Source organism: Formica exsecta, unplaced genomic scaffold (genome assembly GCF_003651465.1).
Source record: "Formica exsecta isolate Colony F162 unplaced genomic scaffold, ASM365146v1 scaffold311, whole genome shotgun sequence".
Classification (NCBI taxonomy): Eukaryota; Metazoa; Arthropoda; class Insecta; order Hymenoptera; family Formicidae; genus Formica; species Formica exsecta.
The window spans coordinates 58,852-76,523 of record NW_021850365.1 but is presented as its reverse complement, the minus strand read 5'-3'; the positions used below and the strand labels follow the sequence as shown (position 1 = coordinate 76,523).

Sequence of the window (17,672 nt, the reverse complement as noted above, 5' to 3'; positions counted from 1 at the left end):
AAAATTGGGCCGAATTTGAATAACACCCCCCCCCCCCCCCTCTCTTCGTCTCTTCTTTTCATTGCATCGTTTGCATCGCCGACTCGGCGCCCCGGCGAGACTCTCTTCCGCAAGTGACACATCGTTCAACGCTTATTGAACTTGAAACTGTATAGCTAAGAAATGCATCAGTGAAATATGATAACATATTGTATGAAGATCGAGAAAACTGAATTCTTTGATCGTAGAAAATATCAAATTCTCTAATATAAAAATATTGAAATCTCAAATATTTATACTCTCTTGTCGAAAAGTTGTAAATATGATTTTAAATCAATGATTACATTTTTATGATTTAATTTTAATTTAATTGTTTCTTATATTTATGCGCAGGAGAACATATTTTTTCGATAATTGCGGAGGAAAATAAAATTGCGTGTACGTGAATTATGGTAAGCGTGCAGAGTCACAATAAATATTGCAATGTAATATTGCAATGTAACAAACTATATTTGGAAAGAAAAAGGAGATAATAAAGGGACGATGAATCTTTTACAAGAGGACATTCGCACACAAAATGACCCTTATCGATGCAGTATCGATGCATCGCAGGGAGCCGGATGTTCCGTGAAAACTCTCGCGTGCTGAAAATTTCCTGTGATGTGTCAGAACCAAAACTAAAACTGTAACTGGCAAGGAGAGCACATTTACATTTACACAATTTTGACGCTGTCAACAAACGCGTCCTGTGTCACGGTACTGACGGGAGGTCTGCGCCAAAAACTAAAAGTCACGCTATAACTCGAAAGGGACGCGTTTCGTAATACATGTTTGTACGAATGTTTTACGTCAGTCTACATATGTGATACTTTCCTTTTCTAATCATATACTTTTATGCCCTTGTCTTTTATGCCCTTGTAATTTCATTTTTCAATACTTAAATCAATGATTTTAATTGAGATATATTTCTAAACGATTTAATTTTATATATTTTTAAACAATATTTATATTTATATTTATCTGATACTTGATATTTCAACGTACACTTTGTTTAAAATATATGACAAACGTGCAAACGAAAAATTTAAAAATAATTTTAACTAAAGAGATTTATTTCTGTGGCTCTAACACTAATAAAAAGAATAAATAAACTGTATAATCAAATTGACATAATTCTTTATTTCATATACTATCAGTACTTTTTCAAAAAGTTGAGCATATTTTTTAAAATGGAAATAATAGCGGTGAGAAAGCATTGACTACAGACTATATCATTGCTTTCATAAGCAGATATAGTTATGTATGTAAATCATGAGATTGTTAAGAGACAAAGAGAGAGACCTCGCGGTTTTGTAAATGGGACATTCAAAAGACGTACAGACGCGATAACAAAACTACGTAATTTTGAAGGAATTTCAAAGCTCGCTCCATTGGTGCTGAAGTATTTCTGTAGCAGGTGTTTCTTATCTCGGGGAATTTCGACTGAGTTTCTCATGCTGAATATCTGTCTTTCAATGACAAAAAGTTTCGCTTTCCTAGATAAAACAAATGTATCGACAAACAAAGTTTTTTTATCTTTTGCAAAGCTATAAAACGCTCTTTAATTTATTACAAATAATAAAAAATAACCAGCGCTATATTTAAATTATATTTCTATCCTTAATATCTTAATAATATTATTTATGACTTAAATTTTAAATATAAAAACATTTAATTATCTTTTATTTGAAATATAACGCTTCTTGTGTGTCTGAGGAAAGAACTAAAAGATATTTTGACAAGCGAACAAATGCATCTGACACTTTAGCCAATAAATCATGATAGTTTTGACAATGGCAGAAGAGTACATCTATTTTTGTCAATGTCAGAAACACATACATATATAAAATGCGCATCTATTGTGATATCTGATCGAGAATAACAAAGTTATAGTTAAAGTTTGTATCATATATGTATATTTTCAAAATTTGCATATCCCTCTTTTTCTTTAATACATTTACTTTTAGCCATATTTTAATATGTGTATGTGCGTCCGCCGCATATTACTCTGTATTCAATCAAAGTGTATTTTTATTCTTAGTCACGTATTTATCCGCGTGGTTCCATTTTGCGTCGGATCGAAAATAACCGAGTGTTTACTAGCGCGAGAACGCATCTCCGCGATCAAGAACGACGTCGTAAGACGTACCGCTAAATGTTAATCGCGACATAAATTTTGGAAGGATAGAAGCATATATATCCATCTGTGTATGTCGTTCTACTCTATCAGCGCGATGGATCAACTGGCGTAAGTATAACCATATACAACCATATGCAACATCGATTAATCTCCTTCCCTCTTCTGTTCTTTCGATCGCTACTCTCCTTTCTCTCTCCTCTATCCCAACTCGCGGCACGCCGTCTCTGTATCTTTGTCCTCCAGCTTGATTCGCCATTTACGTTTTTTTGCAGCGCATCGCCCACGTACCATAGTCGTCTTTCGCTGATTACGTAGGATTGCGATGAGCCCGGCAAATTGCCCAAATTTCCGGTTTCTAGAAACCAAGCGGCAGCTAAACGGTTAATTGGATCGTTTCTTTCAAGGACGCTTGGCGAAATTCTCTCCCTAATCTTACAGACGGTCATTACTCTTGTCGCGCAACCAGTGGTCACCAAATTCCATCGATTAAATATAGCTGAAAAAATACCCGCCCGATATTTTCAACATTGGAATTATCCCGGTAACACAATTAGAATCTCGAATAAGTCCCTCCTTCTATGCATTTTTTATTAGAAAAGTACAAATTTATTCGCTAAAATTTCGCTCTTTATTAAGTTTTGTGTTAATAAATAGTTTGATTTAAGGATATATGTGTCATATATCAAAACATTGACAAAAGCATGAAAATTTTGTAGACTGTTCTACTCTTTCTTTTGAGTATTTGTACAAAACCTGAGCACAATTTTCTGAACAGTTTGGAAATTATTTAAGTTTAAAATTAATATTGATTTTTATGGAAAATCATGTATTGTAGTCACTTATTGACAAATTTGACAAGGAAAAAACATTGCCAACAAAATAAAAATTTTCGCATATATTAAACAAACTCTAATAAATATTTATGCAAGAGTTGATTTAGATCCACTTACTTATTTAAAAGTTATTTACTAAAAATTGTAGAAAAATATTATCTCTCTTTCTCTCTTTTTCTACAAATTACTCGATTTTTTTTGTTTTTTGCAGTTGATTTTTCAGAGGGTATTCACGATCAAAAGTTTTTGTCATAAATTAGGAAAAATATTAATTACAATTATTTTCTTTTACGAAGACGTTAAATATTATATTATTTTGTGATACTTTAATTCTTTTCACACTCCAGATTTATTTATTTGACTTTTCAAACAGTATAAACGTAAAAAATATGTTTTTTTTTTCATTTTGGCAGTTTTTTGCTACTATTGTACAGCCAAAACCTTCTTAATTGGTTCATTTGTTTCTAATTTATAATTTTAAAATAAATTAGAATAACATAAATCTTTGTGTAAAAATTAAATTAAATTTCTGTCATAATAATCTCAAAATAATAAGACAAATAATAATAAAATAAAAATTGTATATAATACAAAAATAAAGAAGAATATAAAAAAATGCATTTTGCAAATCTTGTTATAAATTTCTTTTAATATTAATTTCCCTCGATCGCATGTATCGTAAAAAAAAAACAAATTTACAAAAAATCGCAACGGGCAATCTCCCAGCCTTCGCGTTTCAGACATCAAGTTTATAGCAAAATAGCTACTTCGTACTTTGTCCTATCGCATTCCTAATACAACCGTACCATAAAAGAAAATGTTCTTCCAGAATGAAGTGCGAGGGAGGGAAAAATACCAATGTCTGAAATCACAATGCGCCGGCTGCCATTCTCCTCTGCGTATCGGGCTTCGTAACTCCCGTCAAAATAGCTCGTCTTTTATATTCCGCCCTGTTATATTCTCATGTCCCGCGCGACTGAGATTGCCTTCTCTTCTTATCCGCAAGTACAAGATTGCGGATCGTATCGCGAAGCTGCGCTTGGAACGATCGGGCGGGAAGGGAAAGCTCGAGCGCGGAAACTTCGGAACCGGAATCATAAATCCCGCTCCGTCGCCGACTCCGGGTCCAACTTTGTCGGGGTGATGCAGGCCCGGACTCTATCGACTTTTTTTCAGCTGCCGCCGTTAAACGGGAGCTCGGCCGGGGATGAACCACGTTCGTCGACGAACGGAAACGTTGCACAAGCGCGATCGCATACGGCAAGGATTTCGGCGAAATGGAAAACTGCATCGTTGGCGGGCTCGGTTAGAACCCAGGGTTCGTAAGCGTTTTCGAATCTTCGGCGAGCACGAGAGCGAATCCTCCAATTTCTCTTCAGAGCGAAGGACTGAAAATCCGGCTGCGTCGTTTGAATTTATTGTCGAATTGTGTCTCACCAACGGGACAAAAAAAGAAAAAGAGAGAGAGAGAGAGGAGTTTCGAGATTATTGAAACGCAATTAATATAATTATATCTTGTCAGTTATCTTGGAATAATCCGATTTACATCCTTCCAAAATGCTATTTTATGCTGTGTAATTTATATTCGATAAAAGCGCATTAATGCACGAAGCATCTCGCTTTCTTAAAATTTTTCGGTATTTTTCTGACCATCTAGACGCAGGGAGAGAGAAAGAGAGAGAGTTATTGATATATATATTTGTCTCGCTCCGTTATCTCCCTCTTCTTTCTCCCGCTGCGATCTGTATACTCTCGTCTTCTCCTGTCGCTATTATTCCGACGAAAATCTTAAAAGAGAACGTTCAGATCTCGTCGACGATCTCATCCCTCGACACATTGAGACAAGGACGCTCCCTTCGTTAGTATAAACTGCATATAAGGTGACTTGCAGACGGGAAGAAGCGCGAGTTTTTTTTTTTCCCCCCTTTTTTCTTCGAGAAACGCGGCGCTCGTTCCACGCATTTCCCTCTCTCCATCAGTGAGAAATTGCACTTTGAGAATCGTTCGCTCCCTCTTTCTCTCTTTCTCTCTCTCTCTATCTCTCCCTTCGTCGTATTCATCCTAAGCATCTCGCATTTTTCCCCCGTATGTCCTTCGCGATTTTATATTTCCCCTTCCCCTTCCCCCCCCCCCCCCCCCCCCCCCGCAATTACTTCGAAATTGCGGGAATTCACGAATTAATCGCCCGTGGCAAAACTACCGTCGAAGAATTTCTCGCCTAATTTTAAACCGTCGCGTCGACATTCCTCTTCCGGATCGCCTCGGGCCGGAAAAAGTCACCCTCTCCCCCCCCCACCTTCTTAGATCTAAAATCGAGCTCCATTATGTTCCTGTCGCGAAAATGCGACAGTTTCTTTAATCGACGGGCGGTTAAAGGCGAAGGGCAAGGTGAGCCCAGACAGTTGTGTATGCGCGCGACACACAACGACGACCCTGTAACCTTCTCGGTCGCGATATTAGTGGGCGATATAACGAGCGATCGAGTTTCGAGTTGCGGCTGCTGGCCGCTGCACCATGCTGCCTCCCGTGTGCATCTAATAGCGACCCCGAGCTCTAATGCATATACGAATTGAATATGCGAATTAGCCCCCGCCTTGGGTGACCCAAAGCACGAAACAAGTCGTTCATTTTCCCACGGATCGATACTTAAGGAGTCTCCGAGAGTTCATATATTCCGTGTTTCCCCAGCCAGCGGTTACCGGCTACTCGGGACACATTTTCCAGCTAAGTATTTATGATATATATATATACTACGTGTATGGCGGACAAAGATACTAATGCTACGAACGTGTTCGTATGAGAACGAGTCTTCTCTCGCAGCAACGGAGAGCGATAAATTTCACCGCAATGTTACTGGACAAAATTATAGCAGGATGCTCGACTTTTCGCTTACAGTTTCTTGGAGAAATCTCAGCCAGAAATTCAATTAAGACACATCGTCCTCGTCAACGCAATCTTGAATTTGTAATGCACTTTCGATCCGAGCGAATTGACGTTTAGCGGGAAAAGTGACAGGAGGGGATTCTCACTTTAAAACCTCGGCTAAATGAAAGAAAAGCAGAGGCCGGAGACGAGCCGGGGATTCCGGACGACGAGAGGCTGCGGGAGCGAAATCGAAGGCCGCGGCCTTGTCCGACGACTGACTGACTGCGAAATCACCGCGTCTTATCAAGTCCGCCTCCTACAAACGTTATTCAAATACTTGAGTGAAATATTAGATATTTAATCCTGTGTGTATCCGGAGTCCTGCCCGACGTATTTCCGCGCGATCTCGCTATTACTATCCGCGCTGGAACATGAGCACGTGTTCTCGACACATCGTCCTCGGTTCTCACGGTCGAGGTCGAGGTTGTTAATCGGCAACCTTTTAAGCCAGCCCAGATCCTATAATCGATGACGTAATTTGATTCAATTCGGCTCGATCGGGACGCTTGAAACTTGTTTACCGAACGTATTAGGCACTCCTTTAAGTGTCCCTCCTGGGTCCATAGTCGAATCTAATCTCACCGTTTTCCGATAATGTTATGATAACATCACACAAAGACACGAATAAATAAAATTAATTATTGAAATATGTAAAATTTGAAAGTAATATTTATGAAAATTTAAATTAATTAAGAGTATTAAAATAATAATTATATATCCCTCTATTATTTATCTTCTCCCTCGAAAAAGTAATTAAGCTTTACTTGCTATAATTACGTTAAAAATTCGCGATATTTAGACTGCTAAAAAAACGTGCTTGCGACAAAACATCTTTCCTGTAGGTGATATTGCTTCTACTTGCCATGGAAGGCACAAAGCGATCGTTTTTGTCGCGTCGTTTTAAAAACGAGAATGGATAGACAATCGTTCATCATCCATCAGCCGATCATAATAAAAAGGCAATCAGAAACGAGTTTGTTCTATCTCTCTCTTTCTTTTTCTCTCGCTCTGGCAGCATTATCAATAATTTATCCGAATGTTCTTTGGATATCTCTGCCTTTAAAAAGGGATTAATAATGCTCCCTCGCGTGCCGATTTGATTTATCGTAATTAAAACACCTACGCTGATTTAATCAAAGTAAAGGGATTCCTCAGACCGTCGAAGAACTTCGAGAGGAATTGCGAGATATCGACGTGTCTTCGAAGGTCACTTTTGACGACGGGACGTGGCGTGATTGCGCCCGTATAAGTACGTATATTCCAAAAGTTATAATTACGACATTGAGAATATTAATTACCTCAATAGTTTTTACTTTCGACAAATCTCACATTGTATTACTGAAATCATTAAACGGAGAGTTTCTATTAATCTTGAAATTAAAAGAAGTGGCATTTTTTATTTCTAGAAATTTACACAAGAGCAGAGATCATTTATTATTGAAATTATTTTATCCATAAAATTTTTATCCTGAAAGTAAAACGTTAATTAATTAATGACAGCTATTCAGGTTAAATAGCGAGAGAATAGAAGTACTGAGGACATTTCTTTTCTTTATTAACGATTTACAACGTATTGTTGAAAAATTAGAAGTAAGAAAAGAAATGTTTTAAATAGGATATAAATTACATTATATGTTACATTTTATTACATTTTACAAAAGTATATATATATATATATTAAATAATTATATATATGTATATATAAAATAAATCGAAGCTAATATAATCGAGAATATAACCGATCGAAGTATGGACATATTCACAAAATATATCTACAACAAATTGTATATGCTTTATATTATACATGAATAACATTCGCATTTTGAGTTTTAATATTTGCGCTATAAATAATCTTAATCGACATAGTTATTGCCGCGCCATGGTCTAATCTAATCTCGATTAATCAAAAGAGTAACATGAAAAATTGAAAACGGTGTCGTGTATTTACAGAAATGAGTGATTTTCTCCGATTCGACGACGTGCAAATACTTTGGCAACGAGATGACACGCTACACAGTTGAAAAATTTGTGTTAAATTTAATAAATATTATGTCTCAAACAGTCTATATAAATTTTTGTGTTAATTTAACATAATATGGATATATTAAATGGTGACATTAATTTACGTTAATATTTTAACACAAAATAAATGCAAGCTTCAAAATAATTTGAAATAAATTTTGTGTAAAATCAACATATTTTTAATGATAAAATTAACTTGCAAAAATGTTATTAATGGTCCGTAGTCATTCTCACTCTTATTATAGAATAAAATCAACATTTTTTTCTGTAAATTTTAACAGATAAATCCTGTCTAACTAATAATACGAAACATACCTATTGTGTGAAATTATTTTTTAGTTGTTTTAATAATTTAACATTTGAGTTCAATTAACACAACAGCAATATGTTAAATTAACACATGAATGTGTTAAATATTTAACACAAAAATTTTAAACGGGTTATTTTTTAACAAGAAAACACAAATTTTCCAACTGTGTGTGACGAGAGCATATACAACGTACAAAAATAATTTATATTCCAAATTTACGAAGAAAAATAACGTTATCGAATAAAAACAAAGAACTTGCAGCCGTTATATATTCCTCGCGCTCCTCGGAGATGTTTCTCCGTTTTTTACAAATCGACTCCGCTAATAGAGCATGTGGCTGGTTCTGGGTGTACCTGCGAATACGATTATCCGCTCAATTTCGACAAATGTGTCCTATTAAGGATGTACCTTTTGTTATGTTGCACCGAAATTATATCTATTCCAGCTGCTCCGTCTCCTAGCTTCGTCGATATTGGACCTACCGTGAAGGGTGGTCGACGTGGGGTTCGTTTGGGAGCCGGCTAACGAGATCTCCGTTCCGGGATGCTCATGTATCACCGTCTCGGTGATATTGTTCTCCGCCTCGGAATGCGCGCGGCGATGCTCTGCTTGCCGTCTCTTCTCGGTACCGGTACCACCGGCACAGCAATGCTGTTCCCGTTGCAACATCATCTCGTGGGTATAAACGGATTCGCCGTTCGAGAAGGAATGGAATCGCTGTCGCCGTTTCGCCGCCAGCTTTGCTCGTCTGCCAACCACGCTCGAGGTGTCGTGAGACCCCCCGCGCGAAATGTCGTTGCATCGCTCGTGACGCTGAAGGGACTTGAGCGAATCCTCGTACCCGCTAAAAGAGAATAGAAGAAGGATTTTGCGCGGACGATGGAGGAGAACAGGGAGAGAACTCGATCAATTAATAGGATAATTGCATTTTGAATTAATAATAAGGTCACCCGAATTAATGACGTTTTTCTTCCTTATTTCTTTATACGCTTCTTATAATTTTGTGATATTTCTCTGCTACGTGATTTCCAACAATATCCGCATATCGGTGAAACCGAGTTGAGGGGAGAGAATATATTGGAAGCCCTACTTACTTGCTGCTCTCGCCGCTGGAAGGACTGGACGAGTGACTGCAATGACAGGAGGTACGTGCCACGATACCAGAATCCTGACCGCTGGAATGTAAGGATGTCGCAGATGCCTCGAGGCCTTTCAAGGTACCTGTCGACCGCACCGCGTGTTTTCCGCCCCCGCCCATCCTGAAAGTAGCCCGCGGCGCGATTTCGATATATTATAAGATACTCCGAAATTCTCCGATGTAGTGAAAAATAATAGTGAATATAATAATAAGCTTTCCTTCGGAAGCGAAGGAGTCAACGCGATGCGCTTCTAATTATCAATTATCATGCTCTAATTTTATCAGTCAAAAATTGAATTGGATAGGATTTTCTCTATTAAGATAAAAGACAATATTTTATCCATTATTATAGTTATGAAAATTGTTTTGCCATATTTTTTTATGTATATTAGGTTTTTTATATAAATTTTTATATATATAAGGCTTTTTATAAAATTTATATATAATTTATACTTCAAAAATCATTTTCTTCTTCATTGAATTTTAAATAAATTTTAATATATAAATTTAAAAAACTCGATTTATTACAAAAATATTTAATATTTAATATTGCGAAGAATAACAGCTACATCAATACTTGATTACAAATTTCCTAAGAATTTTTTAATTAAATGATAATTCTTTATTATTATCTTTTGCATTATTCTATAATAATATTATATAAAAATAATAAAAAAAATGTTACGTTTTTCAAGTATCTTCTACCGTTTAACAGCAATTTCAAACGGCACTTATATAGAGATATCTTCTGTATATACAAAGTGATTCATTAATCTATAAATAAATTATACCATACATATGGGGTATATAAACTCATAATCTATAAATGCATTTATCTCTAAAAGTATGGCAAACACAAAAGAAGTAGCACATATGGAGGTTAAATTGTTTCGAGGGGATTAGATAGCTCATACGATAATCCTAAAAGTGGAGGCATTTTGGAGATTTCAAGATCAATTCGATTTTTTTAATGGAATAATATTACATATACTTTTTTTTAACATAAATCAATTCTTCTCATTGTTTTACGTATAAAAGCATTAGCTGCTTCTTTTATTTGCCATATACTTTAGAAATAAATTAATTTATAAATTAAAATAGATGACACAATTGAAAAATTTGTGTCAAATTTAACAGATATCACATGTCCGAAACGGTCCATACAAATTTTTGTGTTAATTCAACATAATATGGATATGTTAAATGTGACACTAATATTATACTATTTAATATTTCAACATAAAATAAATGTAAACTTCAAAGTAATTTGAAATAAATTTTGTGTAAAATTAACATATTTTTAATGATAAAATTAACTTGGAAAAATATTATTGACGGTCTATAGTCACTCTCACTTCTATTGTAGAATAAAATCAACATTTTTTTCTGTAAATTTTAACAGGTAAATCCTGTCATTAATAATACGGAACATATTTGTTGTGTAAAATTAAAAATAGATGCACATTGTGTTATTTTTACACTTTTTCAGTTATTTTAATAATTTAACATTTGAGTTCAATTAACAGCAATATGTTAAATTAACACATGAATGTGTTAAATACTTAACACAAAAATTTTAACCGGCATATTTTTTAACAAGAAAACACAAATTTTCCAGCTGTGCACTGTACACGTGTATAAATCACACGAAGCTTCTTGATTATCTAATAATAATCCTTCTCGAGCAGATCAGAACTTACGTATGAAAGCGGACGCAGCTGCCGCCGTGCTCGCATATGCTCTGACGCCTGGGCACTTCGGAGCAAAAGGGCTCGGGGTCGTAATGAAGACCGTCGACGAAGGTAGGAAAGAGCGGCGGCTTCTGCAGAGTACCGGCAGGATCCGTCAGAGCGAATCCGACCGGGCTGACAGTCGAAAACATGGCCTTGTCTCGTCGTCTGCGACTAATGAATGGAATTCGAGACTCCCAGTTCAGAGTAGCACCCAGAGTAGTTTGTGGCAAATCAGATAGAAAATCAGCGCATTCAGGACGATAATAAAAATATTTCGACAAGAGATCAAAAAACACACACGATTCGAACCCCAACCCTTTCCTCCCACCCTGAGATTCCGTTATTTTTCCGAATATTTCCTTACAAGCGACATCATAAATTTAGATAGAGCGCGTATATTGAGTGTTAATACTAAGTATTATCCTTTGGGCAAGGTAAAAAGAAAAAGAGAGAGAGAGAGAGAGAGAAAGAGGGAAGATCCTTTAGGTGACATGTCCAGGAGTTAGTATGGTAGCATAGATGTACGACGTTGCGTCGACGTTAGGCGAGATGGCGAGCGTGCAAAATCGTATTCCGCGTACCGTTTGTTGCGACGGACGCAGGTAACGCATAGGGCGGTCACGAGGGCGCCCACGAAGACGACGCAGCCGAGCACCACGACGGCTACTTCGAGAGTGGATAACAAGTAACGTTGACTGCCTCTGCGAGGTGTGCTACCGGCTATCTCCAGCACGCGAAACTCGTCCAGCTCGCGTTTAATGTCCACCTTCTTGGTATTAAAGACGCTAAAAAGTCACGCGTATATATACGAGTTTTTTTGTATAAACTTGGTATCAAATATAAATGGCTTAAAATTTCATATACGAGATACGAATCGAGTTTAATGGAGTAATCTAATTAAACTTTTACAAAAATCTCGACTCCCAGTTAATTAACAAAATTTGAAATTTCTTATATAATAATCTAACAAAAAGGAACGTTAAGATAAAAAATAATCCTTGTGATTGCTATATATTACGATTCTTAAAAATGTTATAGCTTTGGAAAAAATTTTAGGTTTAAGTTGTAAAAAAGTATAGTTATATCAACATAAATTACTATACTATATTAGCTACGGTATATGTGACATGCTAACAAAATTTTATATATTTCGTTCAAAATTAAGTATATAGATTTAAAACTTTCAATGCTCAAAAGAAATTTATTGTAAAGATTAAAGTTAATAAGATTTCCGTGATCAAATGTTGGGTTTATTATTTCGCGAGAAGTTGTAATTAATTCTATTCATTTACGGCCTATATCAAGTTTATCATATTGCAATTAATTTTAACATAGAATTTGTATTCAATAAAGGGGAGCTTGGGAACCTTTACATAATTTATTCTTTTTAATTTTGCAAAAATCCGATGCTCTTAATTTTAAAAACTCTTGTTTGAATAAACAATTGAATACTGAATGGCAGACTTAATTTACAATTTTTCCAATATTTAATTACAGAAATCTTATCATTAACTATAATATTTTTGCAACAAATTCTTTTTGAGAATTAAAAATTCTATTAATATAATTAATTTTAAATAAAATAAAAAATTAAACTGTCCTAATATATAATGTGTCGTAATCGTAATACGATAAAAAAGCCTTTTTAAAATTCTAAGATTTTTGAAATTGTGATATAATAGAACATTTTCGAAATCGATGTAAAAAAAAATATGGAGAATGATTACATTTTTTCGTGACGGTTTGAAAGAAAGTTATTTTTGTTGAATATTATACAATCAAAATAATAATATGATGAATTACCTGTTCAAAGTATCCATGTCCACCATAACGTTCAGATGTGGATCGATCGCGTACAAATAAACGTCGGTGCTGGAAATTAAATAAATCAAAAATTCAACTAACAATTGTGTCAATTTGAACGATATCATTCATTTATCAAAATCGCTCGGCGAATTAGCAACTTACGAGGCCGCGTCGATCAAGTTCTTTTCGATGTGGGGCTCCAATTTTCTTACCCGCACGTCCAAACCAGTGACATTCTGCAGCGCTCTGAAAGATTACAGTTCCCAAGTTCGCGATTCTATTCTTTGCGATAATATACACACCCGCATACTTACATGGTGATGTTTTCGAGCTCCGGCTCGATCTCGATAGGCTTCCGTCCCATAACCATGATGATTTGCTTCTGATCGTCCAACACGTACACCTACAAATTCGATAACGAGATATACATACCAGATAGCAGAACAGATTGTCGTATGAGATGGAGAGAAAGGGAGAGGGAGGGTGTTTCCGTCTTTCGAAACATCCCATTTCCCTGTGAGGAAATTAGCCCGAGAGCTATCTTCAACGGTAAGTAATTAAGATATACCGCATATGTATATGCGAAAGAGAGGGAGAGAGAGAGAGAGGGTAAGAAGGAGACGGATGATGTGGAATATGTGCGACTAGAGATTAAAAGGGTAATAAAAAAACAGAAACTTTGGATAAAAAACTTGGTAAAAAACTATTTTTTATTCCCCCAAAAGTGAGTTTTTTCACCCCATTAATTACTCGGAATGTATTTTTTCAAAAATTTATAGCAGAAATCTAATTTTGATGCTTATTTATTAAATTTTGATTGAAATTTATTAAAATTAGATATCAGATTCCATGTCCTGTGTTATTCTCAATTCTGGTCCATAAAATAACAAAAATAACAACAATTTTACTATGCTTGAGAGAGTTTTCTTTTAACTTTGATGAAACTTTAAAAATAAAGAATATCCAAAAATACCATTGAATTATAAAAATCAAAATTAACCTGTTTTAAAATATTCGAACTCAATTGATTAAACAAATATGCAAAGTAGTAATCAGCTCAGCCACATCCACTGGAATTGATTACTGACCCAGTAAACAAAATTAATTTAATTCCCATACCTTTTTTGTTCGAAGAAAACTGACACTATCTTTCAAAATTACAAACAAAATAATTTTTTATCCAAAAATACCGGTTTTTTACTTAGTTTCTTTCCCCATTTTTAGAAAACTCGGATTTTTTATAACGTCTTACAAAGACATTGGCGATGCTGCTCCGTCCGCTCTCGGCGCCCTGTCTGTCGGTGGCCTTGACGTCGAAACCGAAGACGCGACCGGCGTCGCGGCCAAAACTCGCCACAGATCGCACTTGACCGCTGAGTGGGTCAATGGCGAAACGTGGGGCGTCCTCCCGACCGAGAATTTGGTAGCGTATCTCGCCGTTTATTCCCAGATCCGGATCCTCGGCCTGCGAAACCCAGCCAAGAGTGCGCCAAAATAAATCTCGTCGACTTTATTCACATTAAAGCTGATATAGAATGATTCTCAGACACTCGGGGATCTTTAATTCGGGAAAGTTTTTTTTACACCGTTTAAGACTTTTCAATTGTACGGAAGCTCGAGATACGTTCGCTCATTCCATTAACGCGCATTCTATTACATCGCAATTAACAGAATGCTCAGGCGACACGACATTTATGTGAAAAAGCCATTTCAGAAAATCGAATAAAGCTCGAAAGAGGGACGCTCCAAAAAGACGAAAGAATAGAGAGAAGGCGGAAGAGGTAGCGTAAAAACCAAAATGGATTAAAACCAGCTCACTTTTAGTCGCTTAGCTGTGCGTATGTGTGCGTACGTACCTCCACTTTGACGACCTCGTAACCGTAATGAGCGGTAGTGGGTATAGCAGCAAGGATAGGTCTGTCTCTCGACTTGAATCTAGGCGCGTTGTCGTTCACGTCCTTTATCCTGACAACCACTCTAGCCTCGTTAGGCGCCAGACCGTTCAGTCTCTCCCCGACGACCGGATAAATCATCACCGGCATGCCCCGGCCCATCTTCAATCGATCAACTCTGACTTTAGCCTCATACCGATCTCTGGTCTCCCGGTCGATCTCCGTCATCAAGTATAGAGAACCGTTCTTCGAATCTACCGAGAAGTGCTCCCTGCCATCGGAACCGTCAGCCGCCAAGCTATATCTTATATGATCGCCGTGATAATTGTCGGCTAGATCGAGCTGCGCGATCAGTAATGGCACGGAGACGTTTTCATCGACCTCTATCTCGTAATAACGGTGCCGAAAGGTTGGCATGTTAGACACCTTGTTGTCCGTTTCCTCGTCGTCGTCGACGTTCAGCACAGTGACGAGAACCACAGCCGAAGAAGTCAGGCTGACCGGCGAGCCTAGATCGCTCGCCGTGACGATCAAACGATGATCGCTCTTGGTCTCGTAATCGAGCTTGGCGATGGTCACGATGATACCTTCCTTGCTGTCCACTGCAAAGTATTGCTTCTCCGTGCGATCCTGATAGCTCAGGTCGAACAGGATCAATCCGTTTCCGTTCCCGGCAAAATCGCTATCGTTCGCGTATACCTTGGCCACTTGCGTGCCGATCGGAATGTTCTCCAGAACGGAAACACGGTAGATCGGCAATCGATTGCCCTCTTTTTCTAGCTCGTCGTAGCCGTGGAATGTCGGCGCGTTGTCGTTCACGTCCAGCACATTGATCTCCACCTCCACGGACGAGCTTAGACTTGGCGAACCTTGATCGTGCGCCACCACAAGGAGACGGTGAGTCGCGGCTCTCTCGCGGTCGAGAGTACCGCTCACTCGTATTATTCCCTCATGAGGATCCACGTGGAACGAACGCGACAAGTTGCCGGTATGTATTGAATCCTCGTGGCTGGTGATCAGCTCGTAGCTGAGATCGGCGTTCGCCCCAAAATCAGCATCGAACGCTCGCACCTCGCCAACCGCGTGATTGCTGTAGGTGCCCTCGGCCAAGTCGAAGATGTACCAGGACTTGTCGAAGACAGGCGCGTGATCGTTCACGTCCATCACATGGATCCGGATGGTGATGTTGTCCGAGAGGCCGCCCGAGTCCTTCGCCAAGACAAACAGCCGGATATCTTTCTCCGGCGGTAGATTCCGAGCGATAGATATCTCGGCCGTGCGCGGATCGAGGTGGAAGTAACGGCGGCTGGTCACGTCGTAACGACGGGACCTCACCCCGTTCAAGGTCGTTTCATTGCTCAGACTGTACGTTATCGCCGCATTCGCACCCTCGTCCTTGTCGTCCGCCAGCAGGCGGATTATGGGCACGCCAATCGTCGTGTTCTCCGGCACCAGCAGTAACGGCGAACGTCGCCCGCCATCGATAGTCTGATGTGCTTCCCCATCTTCTACCTCAACGGATTCACTTGGATCGTGCGATACGCGCACCCCTTGATCCGGCAGGACCACCATCCGTATAAACTTTGGAGCGTTGTCGTTCGCGTCGAGCACCGTTATCCTCAGAATACTTTCCGACTTGAGTCCACCTACAATGAGAGAAACACCTTTGAAACATTCGTTTCCAAACCCTATCGTCTCAAATTCATATCTTTTAAAACGTTTCATACTAATAAGATTATGATGTATCTTTCAATATTTTTAGAAATTTCCGATAAACTATAAAAATATTAGAAATAAACTATAAAAATGTAGAAATAAACAACAAATTATCCGCATCAAATTTTATCTCGTCATAATATTTTAATGTTAGATAGTCCGATAAATAAAAATATAAAAGAATGTAAAATAAAATATAAAAATTAATAAATAACTTATGGATATACTTACCACTATCGGTGGCGATAATTTGCAGCTCGTAATTTGCTTTCGTTTCACGATCCAGGGTTCTATCTTCGATACCCAAAAAGAATACTCGGCCCGTTAACGGATCGATACTGAACAGGCCGCTACCCTCGCCTTGTAGAGCAAACGTGAAATCCCGATTTTTGCCTTCGTCCTTATCGCTCGCCGCGATCGGATCTGTCAAAGCGACCTCCGTTCCCGGGGGACTATTCTCCATGATCCGGCCTTCGTAATCGAACAGCGTGAATTCCGGCGCGTGATCGTTCTCGTCGTCGACGATGATCCGCACCTGAGCATTTTTTTAAATCATTCGAAGCGACGATTATTATGCATTATGAAGCGCGTTTGCGATTATGCGTTAAAAGCAGCACAAACAGCGGAAACGTATTTTACGCATGGAAGGTTTACCTGAAATACACCCACGCCGCGCGATCCCTCGGCAATCACGGTGACGCTATAATTCTCCTTCGCCTCGCGATCTAGGCCTTGAGGAGCATAGAGAGAACCGTCATTCATAATGGCGACATCCGGCACGTCCTGCTGATTAACGATAAGGAACTGAATGCCAGATGCTGTGCCATTGTGCGGAAGCACTTGGCCGATCAATGCATCGGGAACATTCTCCATCACGTGGAAGACCAAAGGAGCGGTGGTCGTTCCCCTGCAATTGACCGTCATCATCTTTTAAATCGACGAATAATATTGTATCCACAAAATATCGCGAGATCTTTGATTTTTCCCTCTATTAACTGGAGTAAATCGGATATTAATTGGTAAAGCTTCTCTTAAATGCGGCCAATGGAGAGAAGAAAAATTTTAGTTTTTATTATTTAGTTTTTATTAAAGTTATTTAATAAAGAATTATTTTATATTTTTAAATATAATTATAATTT

The 17,672-nt window shown here is 37.9% G+C and overlaps 1 protein-coding gene across 2 annotated transcripts in view; it reads right to left on the bottom strand.

The window, feature by feature from the left end:
- Positions 1–7,562: 7,562 nt before the first annotated feature.
- LOC115237847 (cadherin-89D) overlaps positions 7,563–17,672 on the bottom strand; it is a 47,920-nt gene continuing 37,810 nt past the window's right edge. The window contains exons 11-22 of one of the 2 annotated variants that reach the window (XM_029811189.1): positions 17,188–17,440; positions 16,765–17,068; positions 14,782–16,463; positions 14,178–14,390; positions 13,240–13,328; positions 13,088–13,171; positions 12,923–12,991; positions 11,701–11,904; positions 11,087–11,290; positions 9,343–9,507; positions 8,731–9,092; positions 7,563–8,601 (exon numbers count right to left, since the gene is read on the bottom strand). In XM_029811189.1, the coding sequence (XP_029667049.1) occupies positions 8,570–8,601; positions 8,731–9,092; positions 9,343–9,507; positions 11,087–11,290; positions 11,701–11,904; positions 12,923–12,991; positions 13,088–13,171; positions 13,240–13,328; positions 14,178–14,390; positions 14,782–16,463; positions 16,765–17,068; positions 17,188–17,440 (3,661 nt within the window). In that variant the 3' untranslated portion in view covers positions 7,563–8,569. Of the gene's footprint in view, positions 9,093–9,342; positions 9,508–11,086; positions 11,291–11,700; positions 11,905–12,922; positions 12,992–13,087; positions 13,172–13,239; positions 13,329–14,177; positions 14,391–14,781; positions 16,464–16,764; positions 17,069–17,187; positions 17,441–17,672 lie in introns of both variants that reach the window. The other variant, XM_029811188.1, reaches the window with a different exon arrangement.